Source organism: Plecotus auritus, assembly GCF_963455305.1.
Source record: "Plecotus auritus genome assembly, chromosome: 1".
NCBI classification, from domain to species: Eukaryota; Metazoa; Chordata; class Mammalia; order Chiroptera; family Vespertilionidae; genus Plecotus; species Plecotus auritus.
The window spans coordinates 5,262,985-5,278,528 of NC_137770.1; the positions used below are offsets into that span (position 1 = coordinate 5,262,985).

The window sequence follows — 15,544 nt, forward strand, 5'->3', positions numbered from 1 at the left end:
TGCAGTTGCTGAAGGTGCCCGGGCTGGCTTTGGTGGGACCGGCTGCAGTGTGGTTTTGGGTATAGTTCCAGGTGACCCGTCCCCCAGTTACCGGGTTGCTGGTCTGGTAGCATATCCGCGGGGGCAGTGTGGGTTCTGGGGTTTCGGGTTCCCAGAGGGGAACGCCAGCCAGGGGAGGCTGACATTCACCATGTCCTTGGGTTCCTGGAGGAGTCATGAGCGGGACAGCAGCCAGCAAAGGCCTTTGGAGAGAGACGCATAGAAAGCAGTGCGAGACACTGGGCAGGGTGCGGGTCTCGCTGAGGAATAGTAGAGTGTGTTGGATAAGTTGGAGCCAAGAAGACAGGACTTCTACCCGGGGGGAGTCAGGCAGCTTCCCTTTAAGGGAATGTTCGGCCTGTTGGGTGCTGTTAGAGACCTGGACTTGGGCCTCCTGGGCCAAGACATATTCCCGGGAGATGTAGATGGTCCCTGAAGGAGTCGAGCTTCAACCATTCCAGTATAGTTTTCCCATAACGCCCGTAACCCATCGCTGGTCCCAGGGATCCCGGACCTTGATGTTGAAAGTCCCATCCTTCCAGAAAAAGGGGCCAGACCTGACCTCATCATAGGCATCATGGGTGACACAGCCTGACCAGCGGCAACCCCCATAGGTGTTGACATCTTGATTACACCTGTCTGGGTTCCGCTGGTTGTAAGCAAAACAGGCATAGGGTCGGCCACCGTTGGACACTGACTGGAGGTCGACAGTAATCAGGACCTCCGCCTGGCATCCGACCAGAGGGCAGTCCTGAGATCCTACCTGCCGGGTGACTTGTGTGCTGTCCTGGCTGTAGGTTTCACGGACCTTGAACCTCCACACATGAGAGAGCTGAGATGGGTGTAGACTACTCAGGGTTGGAAAGAGAAGGAGGAGGGGGAGGGCAACTAAGGCGGCCCTTAGTGGGGCCCAACACTTCACATTTATAGAGGTCATGTTGCTCCGGGGCCCTCTTGAGCCTGGAGAGGGTGTGCCACGACGGATCTCCGAGTAGCTTGGCCGCAGTGGGGGTTGTAAGGATCACCGTGTGAGGTCCCGTCACCTGGGCTCCAGGGCCTTGGGATATAGGTTCTTGAGGAGGACTGAGTCCCCCCGCTGGAGGGCTGGTCCTCAGGAGCCTTGGTCGCTGGTTCTGGCCTGGGCAGAAACCTGTCAGCGTGTTCCCGGAGCAGTTGCCTGAGTAAGGGCAGGTATAGAAGATAGGTAGCCGGGAGAGGAGGGTCAGTAGGGAGACAATGGTGGAGCAAGAAGGGTCTCCCATATAGGAGTTCAAAAGGGCTTCAGAAGGTGGGGCTCCTTGGTGTAGCCCAGATTCCGGTCAGGGCCATGGGCAGGAGGTCCGGCCAGGAGCTGCGAATTTCTAGGGAGAGTTTAGTTAGATGGTCTTTAAGGAGGCCGTTGACCCTCTCGACCTTACCTGATGATTGTGGGCGGCAGGGTATGTGCAGTTTAGTTAAGTCAGGATTAGAGAGAGGAAAATCTGAGAGTCCCGCCTGAGGTTGAGTGAGGGCCTCAACGACCTTGGGGCAGGAGTGCGTTGGGTGGAAGTAGCGGGAAGGAGAGTGGCCGGGTTCAGGGCTGGGGACTGAGTTAGGGAGATGTCAGGACTCTCGAGGAACAGGAGATGGAGTTCCTGCATACGAGAGGGGCCAAGGAGAGATAAGGATCGGTGGGACAGAAGATCCTGTAGTCTGTGGGTGGAGAAGACCTGTAAGGGTTGCTGGAGGCAGATCTTCTGAGCCTCCTTGGTGAGAGCGGGGGCTGCAGCCAGAGCCCGGAGGCAGGGCTGCCATCCCCAGACTGTGGGGTCAAGCTGTCTGGACAGGTAGGCTACGGGGGTGAAGGCTGGCCCTAGGGGCTGGGTGTGGACCCCATAGCTATTCCCTGTTTCTCATCAGTAAATAGTAGGAAAGGCTTAGAGACGTCCGGGAGAGAGAGAGGGGGAGATGCCAGATGGGTATCCTGGAGCTTAGTAAAAAACCTGGCGAACGAGGGAGGGTGAGGAGAGGGGGCCTACTGGTGTTTCTTTAGCGGTCTGGAATAGAGGCTTAGGTAGGAGAGCAAAGTTTGGCCCCAATGGCGGAAGAATCTTACTAGCCCTAGAAAGGACAGGATCTGTTCAGCAGAAGTGGGAGGCTGTAGATCTCGTATTGCTTGCTCTCGGTCAACTGTCAGTCTTCGGGAATTGGGCGTCAGACAGATCCCCAAGTAAGTGACGGTGGGGGCTGACAGTTGCGCCTTGGCAGGGGACACACGGTATCCTTTGTCCCATAGAAAGTTGAGGAGGCCAGCTGTATGCTTCTGAGACATGTCCAGGGAGGGGCTGCAGAGAAGGAGATCATCTACATACTGGAGAAGAGTGCTGGGTTCTAACGAGCATTGTCGGAGGTCTCTGGGTAAGGCCTGGCCAAACAGATGAGGGCTGTCCTGAACCCCTGGGGCAGGACCGTCCAGGTGAGTGGGCGGGATACCTGCTCTCTGGGTCCTCCCAAGTAAATGCAAACAGATGGTAAGAGTCTGAGTCCTTTTACAGTTCTTGTCAACAGTTAACTTTAGAACTTCTTTCTTTCTTTCAACATACCTTCCATGAAATACTTCTAAACATGTCTAGCAATTAATGTTTCAGTATTGTATGCTATTTGAAATATTTAGAAAAGGCAGGGGGAGGAGGGAGCAGGCCCTGCAGTCTGTTTCCAGGCCTCCTCCAGCCACTTGGATTTTAAAACTGCCGCATTTTTCCTAGAGATAAAGATCTAAGTTTCTGATAAGCCTGTGCGGGCAAGAAAGTTGTTCTTTAGGAAGGGTGGAGTGGGCGAGGGAGCGGGGTGGCAAGGTGCTGAGGCCAGAGCAGTTTTCAGAGCATTAAAGGGGTGAAAACGTTGGCCTTGGGATCTAAAGGCTCAGTGAGGGAGGTCCCTTCGCCATGTCATGTCATAGAGGAGCTTTGCAAGGAGACTAAAGTTGTGAACCTGGAGCAAGAGTACCCAGTGAGCCTGAGAAAGGAGTAAATTTCTTGTTCAGAGGAGGGGACAGTCTTAGAGGTGGATTTGCCGTCATTACCCATGACCGAGATTGTGGAAGGGAAAAGAGAGGGCAGGACAGAGAAGGTAGCCCCCGTGTCGACCAGGAAGGAGACTGGCTTACCCTCTACCGTGAGTGTTACCCTGGGCTCGAGGAGGGTGATGGGGGTCATCAAGTCCGGGCATCTTCAGTCTTCAGCCAGTCCCCGCATGGCCAGTGGCGGGTCATGACCTGGAAGGGCGGCCCCTCTACGCTGAGATGCAGAGGGCCTGTCACTTTTCCAGGGGCAGTCACTTTTCCAGTGGCCACTTTGACTGCATGCTGGGCAGGGCTTGGTTGGAGCCCAGGGCCGGGGCACTGCTTTGCCCAGTGGCCTTCATTTCCGCACTTGAAGTATCCTCCAGGTGGCGCTCATCCTCTTGTTGCACCCCCACCACGCACAGCCCCCTTGGGACCATGCCATCGGCTGCAGGGCCGCAACCAGGGCTTGGGTTTGCAGGTTTGCCTTCTGTCGAAGGCGGGCTTCCCGATCCGACTCTGCCTGCTCCTCACGGGCATTAAAAACCTTAAAGGCCATGTTCACTAGATCTTGGACCGGGGTCTGAGGACTATCCTCAGCCTTTTTTAACTTCTACAATTAGTCTTTAAATAACTTTAACATAAACTTTATCAGGGAGGCAAAACCACAAATTATTTACTTCAGTTTATGAGGCCAAATATATTGACTTTCAATTATAATCCTTACGACATTTTAAGGAAACCTCTTTATTTCCTTCCAGAATAATTTTCAGGCTACAGAGAGGTTCACTTAAGAATCTTTGTCCTTTTTTACACCAATTAATAAGTACTGGGTCATACATCTGAGTATGCTAGCCATATCACAAGCACTTTTACGTTAAAGTTGACTACTAATTTACTGTCAGATTTAATAATTTAACAACAATCTTAGTTTACACTGTAAATATCAGTGAAATAGATTTCAAAATTTTTAAATTTCTCCTTTTTATTAAGCTAGAATTTTATTTTTAAAGAGTATCCCCTTAGGCTTATTTGCATATACAGAGAGATCATGGGAGGTCTTAGTAACTTTATTCAAAGAGAGGGGTTGGCCTTTGCTGTTTCAAGATGGCAGCCCCCATGGGAGCGGCAAGCCATGTGGCCAACATGGCAGCTGCCTAAACTGTTCTTTGATAGAAATGATGGTTTGTTTATTCTCACAATACACAAGGGAAGAGCAAACCAAAATCCCTACAGACAAACAGAAATCTCACTAGCTGTTTGGAGTGGCTGGCGGGGTGGCGGGCAGGCAGCCCTCGTGCTGCACGGCGGCCTCTGCTCGGCTCGCGGCCCAAGGCGGTGACAGCGACACCAGCAGCGGCGGCCGCCAGCCAGGAAAGGGGCAGCCACTGAGAAGTAGGAGGAGGAGGAGGAGGATGGGGGAAGAGAGGGAGTGGAAGGTGGGGTGGTGGGAGCTGTGGGGAAAGGGCCAGGGTAGGGAGGGGCGGGAGTGCAGAGAAGGCCTGGACATGGGGAATCTCGGGCCACTTCCCGGTTTGCTGGCAGAAATTACTGAGGTCAGTGAGGATGTTAAAATCAAAAGTCCCGTTTTCGGGCCATTTTGACCCATTGTCCAATTCATACTGAGGCCATGCCATGTTACAGAAGTAAATGAGTCGTTTAGGACACATCCAGATCCTGGGACAAGCCTAGCTTAGCCAGATTGGGAGCAGGCACCATAGAGGTGTGCTCGGACCAGGTTTAGAATTTTGATTACCCATGCTCAATACCTGAGGTCAGTAGCTGGGACTAAAGGACCAGCGTCCCAGTCGTTCAGCCAAGGCTACGGACGGGGGACCCGAGGGACGGCAGGGGACGTCTCCCCTACCTCTCGGGGTCCGGACGGAGGCCAAAAGGCCGGAGAACCGAGGGGCGGTAGGAACGTCTCTGCTACCTCCCAAGGTTTAGAACCCCTCCTGGAGGGGTCCGGAGGGCTATGCTCAGAAGGCAATCTCTGACGCGGGCCATGGTTTACAGACAGAGACGCCAGAGAACGACTGCCGGGGATCAGCACGGGCCGGGACTTGCCGCTGACGCTGCCGAGCCGGGGGAAAGGCTGGAGGATCCTGAGCCACGAGAAGGGAGAGGGGGGCACCCCGGACCGTGAACGGTCAGATGGAGTGCTCGCCCCTCCCAGGTTTTCGGCACCAAATGTAAGGTTCTCGGCGCAGGGAACAAAGACAGAGGGTCAGGCCGGTCAAAAGGAGGAGCTTTTAATCTGCACTTCCCGGGCGAGGTCCACCGATCCGAGGGTAGGGCCGGAGAAGTTCGTGCCAAAAGGGAGCGGAGGTACTTCTTTAATACAGCTGTTTAGTGCGGGCGGGGCATTTCCACCTTGGGCAGGGGTTTCCGAAAGGAGCCAGTTATCTGCGACACCATCTGCCTTGTGGCTGCATGCATCGGCTCTGGACTTCCCCTCCTGTGGGGGCCTGTCCATGTCCGTGCCTTGGCCTAACAGGTTGATGCTCTGCCATTGAGCCACACTGGCCTGGGCAAGGCTACCTACTTCTTTATTCATGGGTCCCCAAAGGAGCATTTTCCACGAACCTTCTGCTGAAGAGCAAGGAAGCCTCCTTCCGAAGTTCCTCTGGTCCAGGGTCCTGTTAGTGTCTTAAGTGGAGTCATCTATTCATCCTAAACCAGTTTCTCTGGCCCAGTTTCTGGGTGTGCTGGGATGTGTGATTGGTTTCAGTCTCTTCGGGCTCACCTTTGGTAGCTGGGGGCACAGCCCAGGGCCTGAATAAGCTCAGGGTCGAGGCAGGGGCTTCAGTATGTGGAAGAGAAGTATGTTCCTGTGGGAAGGAGGCCAGGAGTGGACGAAGACAGTGGCTGTCCTCCAGAGTCAGCATAAGGGTTTCCTCTGAGGGAAGACTGGGCCTCCAAGGGCAACCTATGGGGAAAGTATGAAACATGCATGGGAATAAGCAACCATACATTCTCGGGAGGGCAGTAGAGGAGGGGGTTAGAAGGGATTCTCAGGTTGTGTTCATTGTATCTGTATCTTTTGAGTTCTTGACAGAGTTGTAGGCAAATAAGTATTTGCTGTGTTATTATCTACCAGAGGCCTGGTGCATGGATTTGTGCACTGGTGGGGTCCCTCAGCCTGGCCTGCGTCCTCTCGCAATCCAGGACCCCTCAGGGGATGTCGGACTGCCCGTTTCTGCCTGATACCTGCAGGCCACGGGCTGAAACTGGCAGTCCGACATCCCCGGAGAGATGTAGTCGTGCGCGAAGCGGCAGGCAGCTGGGGAGGAGCCCAAGCCCAGGCCGGCACTGTGCTGTTCCCGCTCATCCTGGTTCTGCTGTGCCTGCCGCTGCTGCTGCTTGGTAAGCTCACTGAGCGGCGCTGCCGCTGCGAGAGCACACTGACCACCAGGGGGAAGCGTCTGCCCCCGGGTGGTCTGGGCACGTCATAGCAACTGGTCAACCGGTTGTTGGGTCACTCGGTAGCTCGGTCGCTTAGGCTTTTATATATATAGATAGCTTTTGGGATGCCTGAGAATATCCGCTATTCTGTACGGTGCATATTTTAGGAGCAGCTGTAAGGTGAGAAAGAGGAGAGCAGGTGTGAGCGTCTCTTTCAACAATTTGCTGTGATGGCAGCAGAGAAATTGACCTGCACTTGGCAAGAGCTTGGGGTCAGAAAGCTATTAGGATGTTGTTCTCTACAGTAACTAGTTTCCTCTTGTTCACATAAAAACATTCCAACCTGTAAAAAAAACTTTTGTGAGTTTATTTGAGCCAAACTGTCCACCATTGCCAGGAAGCAGAACCTCAACATAGTGGGATAATGTCCGGAGAATGGCGGCTTTTCACCTCGTTTTATACATGGCAACCCAGAGAGGAGACGTACGTGGGTGACATGAACTCCACTGGTGATAGATCAGGGAGGCGGGAGAAAGCAAAGTGGGGAGGCCTCTGGGATTGGATAAAGAGTAAATGATAGACACACACTTCTTTTACTTAGGTGGGTGCAGGATAGCTAAGAGTCAATAATTAACTCAGTAACAATGAGAGGATGTGTGGTCTCCGCGGAGAGCTGCCTGTGCTTTGTCGCGTCCGGAAAAAGGGAAATTACTGGGACATTCCAACGGCATGCCATCGTGGATGCAAAAAGACCATAGGCTCAGTGAAGGTCAAGGCTGACCTTGTCAGGGAAGATACCGGCCCAGGACGTGACTACCCACCATCACTGCTTTTAGTTCACATTTTCATTTCAGACCATCCTTGTGGTGACTTTAGGTCTTTGAGTTTGCAAGGCCGCCATGCAGGCCTTCCTTCTGTATGGAACTGCCTTGTAAACACCCGAGCCAGGCCAGAAACACAGCCAAGCTCAGTTTCTGGGGACTCAGGACAGAGAGCGGATTAGGTACAAGACCTAAGCCTTTGAATAGGAAGAGAGGAGGAAATCGGAGGAGCTGGGATGGTTTCCCCAAAGCCACGGATGAAAGGCAGAGTTTATGGACCCAGATGCGGGTGGTTGGTGCAGTTGACATGGGAAAGAGAATTCTTTTGTGATTGCATCTAACTTCCTGATGAAATACAAAGTGATCATCTGAGAGTGAGCTGGGAAGAGACGGTGGCAGAAGCTCTAGAAGTTGCATTTACTCTTGAAAGTTTGTAGAATTGCCGATAAAACTCATACCCCAGGTGCTGGCCGGGTGTCCTTCCACCCGGAAGTGAGCTAACCCTCAGCACCTGCTGCGAGCCCGCTGCAGTCAGGGGGGGCGTTGTGGGGTGGTGAGACTGATGCCCCCCACACACTCTCAGTGTGCGAATGAGCACGCCCTCTGGTGTTGAAAGCACCTGATGGGAGGTGTGCTGGTGGGAGGGGTGTGGATTCCTGAACAGGGAAGCAAATGAAAAGAACCTGTTCCTATCACATTACCCATGCTGAATATTGACATGAAAAGGACAGACATTTCAGTCTATTCTCCACGCAGCGGGCACAGGGACCCTGACCTTGTCATTCCCTGCGTAGCTTCCCAGCTCGCTCAGAGCACAAGATCCAGTCCTTGCAAGGGCTTGCGAGGCTTCACACAGCCTGGAGCCCCCTTAACTTCGGACCTCACTTCCTGCCCCCCTCCCTCTTCCTCTCATACCTGGACTCTAGCTCCTTTTGCTTCAGGAATTCTTCAAATCGCACTCGGTATATGCAGTTTTTTAACCTTACTTGGTCTTCCCTTACAGCTGCAAGCTCCCGGAGGGCACACATGGTGGTCTAGTTTGGCCCCTGCTCTGACTCCATCCCTAGACCCCTGGCCGCAGGGCGGGCCTTCAGTGTAGGTTTTTGGAATAACTGAACATCTGTCCATTGCACGGATTAATGCTTTTCTGAAAACCACCTTCTTGTCTCCGTTAGAAGTTAATGTTTACCCTTTTATTAATGACTTTTATCTGATTTCTTATGATCGTCACTCTGCAGAGAGCACATCCCATTCCCGAGTGGAATGATGAAGTTTCTTCCGTTCCCCGACGGTGGTGGATACATGGCCGGATTCCATGCCTACAATAGCTGGATTTCCCCCTTGACGGGGTGAGGGAAACATTGGAATGTAGTTTCAGTTTCTTGAAAAACAAATGCAGTTTCAGTTTCCTGTAAAAGAAAACTTAACACATTGGCTCTCTGCATCCCCGGGGGGCGAAGCTGCTCCGCCTCCTGGATGCTGTGGCCACTCAGTCCCTCGGGCGGGCGGAGTCAGTTCTGCATTTCAGAAAACCCTCTTCTCTAGGTAAGACATGCACGGGGCTGCTCCTTCTGTGGCCCCCACCTGGGGTGGTCCCCACCTGGGGTGGCCCCCACCTGGGGTCGCCCCCACCTGGGGTGGCCCCCACCTGGAGTCGCCCCCACCTGGGGTCGCCCCCACCTGGGGTCGCCCCCACCTGGGGTCGCCCCCACCTGGGGTCGCCTGTGGGCCCAGGGAGTGAGTGCAGACCCCTGAGGGTCGACTCACAGAATACTCTTGTTTCTCATCAGAGAAAGGGGGAAGGAAGGGGCTCTAGGACTCTGGGGACAATCCGCCTTGTCCATTCCTGGGTGGGGGGTGCGACAGGCAGGGGGAAGAGGCCAGTTAGGGTTAGAAGAAAGCAGCTCAGAGCCACGCCAAGCCAGAGCTTTGGGAGCAGATGAACATGGGTCAGTGGCAGTTTTTAAAAAATACATATTTTTATTGATTTCAGAGAGGAAGGCAGAGGGAGAGAGAGGGAGAGAGAGAGAAACATCAGTGATGAGAGAGAATCATTAATTGGCTGGCTCCTGCACGACCCCTACTGGGGATCGAGCCCGCAACCCCGGCATGTGCCCTTGACCGGAATCGAACCTGGGACCCTTTAGTCCACAGGCTGACGCTCTATCCACGGAGCCAGACCAGCTAGGGCTCCGTGGCACTTTGACATAAAATCCTTGTAACCTTGGGTGAATCCCTCCCCGTCTCTGTGCAGACGGTGGTCTCATCCTTACCATTGTGCTAGTGAAGGGGTCGCATCAGAGCGGCAGCCTAGAGCAACCCTTTAAAGTGGCATTGGTTCGGATTTTCTCTTCCTGTTTTTTGTTTGTTCGTTTTTAAATATGTTGTTATTGCTTTCAGAGAGGAAAGGGGAGGGGGAGAGAGAGAGAAACATCAATGATGAGGGAGAATCATGGATTGGCTGTCTCCTGCACGCCCCACACTGGGGATTGAGCCCAAAACCTGAGTCACGTGCCCTGACTGGGAATCGAACCCTGACCCCCTGGTTCACAGGTCGACGCTCAGTCAGCCAGCCGAGCTGATTTTCTAATTCTGGTGCCTTTAAGTTGCTCCATGGAGACTGAAGGGAGTTCTAGAAATATCTAAGGAGTCGATGTGTTTTCAGGGGGAAGGAAGCCGCCCACTTGAGGAAATAAAATCTACCCCGTCCACCTCACCCTCCACTTCCATCCGCCCAATTCCCACCCCTGGGCCCTTTCCAGGCCTGCTGCTCCCCCCTCCCCAAGCTCAGAGAAGCCTCTCCACCCCCCCTCACCCAGCCCCTGTAGAGGCGTGGGGAAACCCCAGTCCCAGTGTCCCTGTCCCTGACGCAGCTTCTTGCAGGTTTGGCTCCCCTGCGTGCTTATTGCTCTGTGCGCCATGGAAGCCATCGTAGCCTCTTCCACCGTCGCCAAGATCCTGTCGGCAGCGAGCCTGGCCAAAGCTGGCGGGGCGGCCTCCAGCAGTGTCCTGGCTGGGCTGTCGTCCCTAGGTGAGTGTTCCCGGGAGGGCGGGAGCGGGGCAGGGGGCAGCTGGGGAGGAGGCCAGGGAGTGCCCCGCTCAGGGCCCCGTGGGGAGGGAGAGGGTGGCGTTACCTGCCGGGGCCTCCCGCTGGGGGTCTGTCCTGGCCGGTGAAGGGGCAGGCTCGGGGTCTGGGTGCCCTCCCCATTGGGCCCGGGTCTCCTCCCATCCAGACTGAGGGGACTTTGCCTGGGTCCTGCTCCCTGGCTCTCATTGCCCCTGGGTTCACCCCCAGAACTCACCTCCTTTAGTTTTTTTTTTTTTTTTTGTATTGCTATTAAATTTGGTTTATTTTATTATTATTAATTACTATTATTATTATTATTTTAATCCTTACCTGAGGATATTTTTCCATTGATTTTTTTTAGAGAGAGTGGGTGGGAGGGAAGACAGAGAGAAACATCGATGTGAGAGAAACACATCGATTGGTTGCCTCCTGCATTGGGCCCTGACCAAGGTCTGGGTGGGTGAGAAGCCTGCCCTTGACCAGAATCGAACCCGGGACCCTTCAGTCCATAGGCCGATGCTCTATCCACTGAGTCAAACCGGCTCGGGCGTCACCTCCTTTAGTTTTCTTACCGAAGTGGCCCGCCTTGCGTAGCCGTTCGCAATGTGGGGTCTCGGGTCCAGAGCGTGGATTTTAGCAGAATTCTGCGGTTTGGGGCCTGTTTTCTGTGTGAGCTCATGTGAGCCCCTCTTGGGTTTCTTTCTTTATTTTGCTGTTTATCTCCTCCTTCGCTCCCACCCCCACCCCCAAGGTCAGCCTTTCTAATATGTTCAATGGGTGTCTGTTTTCCATATGAATATTTTTGCAAAATGGGTATTTTCCGTTTGCATGTGTCCCCTTTACTTACAGAATAATGTATATCTCACACGATGGGTGTTTTTTTTTTTTTTTTTTCATGAAAAACTATGTTTCTGAGATCTGTCAGTGTCGCTAGGTGAGCCTCCGTCCTCGCTTCCCCCTGCTGCCCCGGGGGGCGTATGTGTGCCCACCGGCACTGACCTTTCTCTCCAGCCCCCACGCGCCCAAAGACCTGGTGTGAAATGGGGGGAAGGCGGCCACAGGGCCTCTGACCCCTGACCCTGTGCACTCACCCCGCCTTCTTCCTCAGGGCTCACGCTGTCATCCAAAGCCGCCTTGGGCTCCGCTGCATCCACCCTGGGGTCCATGCTGGGGACGCTGCAAGCCTCCTCCCTGCTGGGGTGCCCCGTGGCAGCCATGACCGCTAGCCCACTCGGAGGTAACTGGCCTTGGCCAGCAGACACCCTCTTTGGCCCCCTTCCCCGGTCCCTCCAGTTTGTGAGGAACAAGAAAACACGCTGGGTTTTCTCAAACGCTGGTCCAGTCCCTAGCCTTAGCGGTCGTTCGTTCGTCATTGACCAATTGGTTGAAGTCTCATAACTACCCCCGACAGAGACACTGTTGTCTTTTATTTACAAATGAGGAAACCATCGTGGCCAGCAGCTCAGATGGTGAGAGTGCCACGGTTGTGGGTTCAATCCCCAGTCAGGGCACATGTAAGAAGCAACCAATGATTGCATCCATCAGTAAGTAGAACAACAAATTGATGTTTTTCTCTCTCTCAACAATTAAAAAAAAAAAAATTTAAAGAACAAAGGAAATAAGCCATTGTGCAAGAGCCCGGGACAGGAAGGGCCAGGCCCTGGGGAGCTTAAGTAGAAAGGAAATGCAGGGGTCCAGCACCCTCCCCTTGGGTAACCACTGGGGCTGCCTCAAGGCAGCTTGCAAGCAGCACCCTTCCCTCTGGGCCTTACGATGTGGGGCCTTCACTGCCCCTGTGGCCTCACTCCTGCTGAGCAGCAACGTGAAGCAGCAAATCTTTTCTAACTGGGCTCTTGAATTTTATTTTTTAAAATACGCTTTTATTCATTTCAGAGAGAGGAAAGGAGAGAGAGAGAGAGAGAGAGAAACATCATCCATCGGCTGCCTCCTGCACACCCCTGTTGGGGATTGAGCCCACAACCTGGGCATGTACCCACGACTGGAATCAAATCCAGGACCCTTCAGTCTGCAGGCTGACGCTCTATCCACTGAACCAAACCAGCTAAGGCCAAAAAAAAAAAAAAATATATATATATATATATATATATATATATATATATATATACACACACACACACACTAGTATATTTTAAAAGTAATAATACGATCTAGTGCTAAGTAGCACCAGCCACAGGGGAGTAAGGATGAGTTCTGGTTGGGAGGGTCTGGGTGGCTGCCTGGGGCAGAGGGCAAGCAGGCCCTGAAGAATCAGGAGCATCCGCTCTTCAGGCGTTCCTCAGCGGTGCCTGAAGTCAGCCGTTCTCTCTCCGCCACAGCTGACTGCCCGCTGAAGAGCAGGTACAATTCTCCACGAAGCAAACATCAGCCCCGTTTTAGATGAGCTGACATCCTGCCCAAACTACGGCGCCCTAAGTCACTTGGCCAGGGGTCCGGCCTTCCTTGGGGAGGAAGGCTGACGCAGCTCGCTAGAGGATCCCCGCCCTCCCCCCCCCCACCCACCTCCAAAATCAGCAGACAGATAAAACCACCAAAACTGCATCTGAGGATGAGTGTTCAGGAGGCACAGGGACCTGAACCCCCTGCCCGATGCCTCCAGGCCACGCCGCGCGTTCACTTAGCATGGCATTGCCTCCGGGATCGGCCTGTCCAGCAACCCTCGCCAAGCTCAGGAGCGTGCAGCTCTCCCTCTCTGAAACCCCACTTCTCAGAGTGAAGGCTGCGGGGAGGGGTGTGGGGGAGTGTCAGGCAGGGTCATTCCTTCCTGGGTCCCCACCTGGGGCAGCCCCCTCCCCGGCGGTGGCCCTGGGCTCCGGGATGGGGGGGAGGCCAGCGTGGACCTTCTCACAGAATGTCCTTTGGTTTCCAGTCAAGGCTGCCGTGGCTGTGATCGGAGGAGGTGAGTTTCTTTAGGGAAAGGACTCGAGTCCCCCTGTGTCCCCAGATCCTGGGACTTGGGGCGCGCCCAGCATTGTGCATGCTCAGGTTGGCCCGGCCCGCCCCCCCAACACACACACCTGTGCCAGGGAAGGAGATGGAAGGATGGAGAGGAGCAGGAAGCGAGGGTCCAGGAACAAGAAACGGATCTGGAGCAGGAGAGCCCGGGAGGCCCCGGTGGAGGCAGCCCCGGGGCCTGTGCCCTCTGGGCAGAGCAGTGGCTGGGACTTGGAGGCCATGAGCTCCCACTTCCTCCTCTGCCCCAGGGGGAGCAGGGATGTGTGAGGGTCCCCGAGGCGGAGCGCAGGCAGTGGTCCGGGTTCCGACTGCTCCTGGTGACGCCGCCCGGGTGCTGCTGGCTCACGCGGGGGCCCTGGGTGCGGGGCTGACTGTCCTGGAGACCTCCTCAGCCAAGACAAGAGCTGGAGGCCGCGCCCCAGGCCTGCAGCGCACTAATGGGGACCCTGCGACCCAAGGACAGGGCTCTCCCATGGGCGGTCCTGCCCCGTCCCCAGCGACCCCACCTGCTCTCCCCGCCTGTCCTGTAACCCTGTTCCCCACCCCCTTGAGATCCCCCAAGCTTGTGGGGGGGGGCAGGGCGGGGGGGGGAGGTCCGTTTCCCTGAGTGTGGCCTTGACCCAGCTCCTCTCCCTGGACAGCCGTGACCGTGGGCGCTGTGCCCGTGGTCCTGGGCGCCGTGGGCTTCACCGGGGCAGGAATCACCGCCTCCTCCTTGGCGGCCAAGATGATGTCGGTATCCGCCATCGCCAACGGGGGCGGGGTTGCCGCTGGCAGCATGGTGGCCACCCTGCAGTCGGTGGGTAAGTGGCCCCGGTGGGGCGAGAAGGACGAGGGCCTCAGAGGGTCCAGCCCAGGTGCTGTCCAGCGGGCCTTGGCCTCCGTGCCTGTGTCACCCTCCGGGTCCTCTGGCTGGAGGGAGGGAAGGGGCCCCGGCCTGGGCTGTGTGGGTCTGCTGGGTTACTTGGAGCGTCTTCACCCCACCTAGGGCTCAGCCCCTCCCCTGGAGAGGCGGGCAGCTTCCCGCTCTCAGGTGACCCCGCCCAGAGCAGAGGTCCTGGGGTGTGGGAACCCCAGGAGGGTGCTGGCTGGGTGTCGGGGCCTCAGGCTCCCCGGAGAGGCCCCGGCCAGCATCTCCGACCCCTCGGAGCTGTCCCTGCCTGCTGGGCCTCTCTGCTCAGCCCCTGCTTCTTCCCCAGGAGCCGCCGGGCTATCCCTGTCGTCCAAAGTCATCCTGGGCACCACTGGGGCCCTGGTGTCCCTGGTCGTTTAGCTTCCTGTCACTCCCAGTGCGGAGAAGAGGACCGGGTGCCTGATGCAGTGGGGTCCAGACCCGGGGTGACGGTGTGCCACATGCTGCGCCCCCCGAAACAAATAAAGAATAAAAACGAGGCGTTGCCACCCCTCTCGGATTCCTTCCTTCTCGCTTGCAGTCATGTGGGGGAAGCCCGGGCCACATGGTGTTGGGGTGCCGTAAGCTGGAAGGAACCTAAATGGGAAGACTGGATGCTGCCCCTGCCCAGCTTCTGACTCTGAATGTGGCCCCGCCGGCCGGCCGGGCAGCGTCTCTGTGGGCCTGCGTCTGCCCCTCTAGGGGGGAGCTGATCTAAAGGCGCTCACAGACCCCGGCCGGACGGGTGCTGGCTCAGGTTGTGTGCAGCCAGGAGAAGTGGGATGGGAGGCCATCCTGTGAAAGCCAGAGTCTCATTTGCACACGCGCCCCACCCCCCCCCCCCCCCCCCCGGCCTCTGTATCCAACGGCCATTTCCTACGACAGCACAGGCTCTGCCAGGTCACTGCCCCGCGTGGCCGGTGCCCCTCCCACGGCCAGAAGGAAAGTTGGGACAGAAGGACCTGCACTTTATCGGGCTCTGGTTCTGCTTCAGGGCCTTGGTCTTGAAATGAGATTCTCTTCCCAGAACAAGGTCGCGGAGAAACTCACCACCGGGCCGGCCCCCGTCCGCCCCCTCCCCCCCACCCCCAACATAGAAAGTTCACTCGCGCTGATTCACAAACCTTTCCCCCAACTCTGAGCACGTGCGGTGGGTCAGGGCCCGGGCTGGGTGCCAGGGACCCCGCCCCTTCCCAGGCAGTGATCCTGGTCTGCTAGGGGCAGGGACCACCAGGCGCGTGGCCAGAGGTATGGCCCCCTGAGGGGGCATTGCTGGAGGGGTGCCCAGGGGGAGGCAGGTGACAGCA

At 55.8% G+C, this 15,544-nt stretch overlaps 1 protein-coding gene across 1 annotated transcript; it reads left to right on the top strand.

Annotated features, from left to right (window-relative positions):
• Positions 1-8,830: 8,830 nt before the first annotated feature.
• On the top strand, positions 8,831-14,756 carry LOC308253127 (interferon alpha-inducible protein 27, mitochondrial-like). The gene is made up of 6 exons (XM_080678263.1): positions 8,831-8,850; positions 10,179-10,336; positions 11,481-11,609; positions 13,260-13,289; positions 13,987-14,148; positions 14,545-14,756. The coding sequence occupies exons 2-6, from the start codon at positions 10,225-10,227 to the stop codon at positions 14,616-14,618; spliced, it is 507 nt and encodes a 168-aa protein (XP_080534389.1). The 5' UTR covers positions 8,831-8,850; positions 10,179-10,224; the 3' UTR covers positions 14,619-14,756.
• Positions 14,757-15,544: the final 788 nt, after the last annotated feature.

Bases quoted from the DNA above. Each gene is read 5' to 3' on its own strand.
- LOC308253127 (XM_080678263.1), top strand. From the start codon at position 10,225: ATGGAAGCCATCGTAGCCTCTTCCACCGTCGCCAAGATCCTGTCGGCA. The intron at 11,610-13,259 runs GTAACTGGCCTT...TTTGGTTTCCAG, and splicing joins GACCGCTAGCCCACTCGGAG to TCAAGGCTGCCGTGGCTGTG. The intron at 14,149-14,544 runs GTAAGTGGCCCC...CTTCTTCCCCAG, and splicing joins GGCCACCCTGCAGTCGGTGG to GAGCCGCCGGGCTATCCCTG.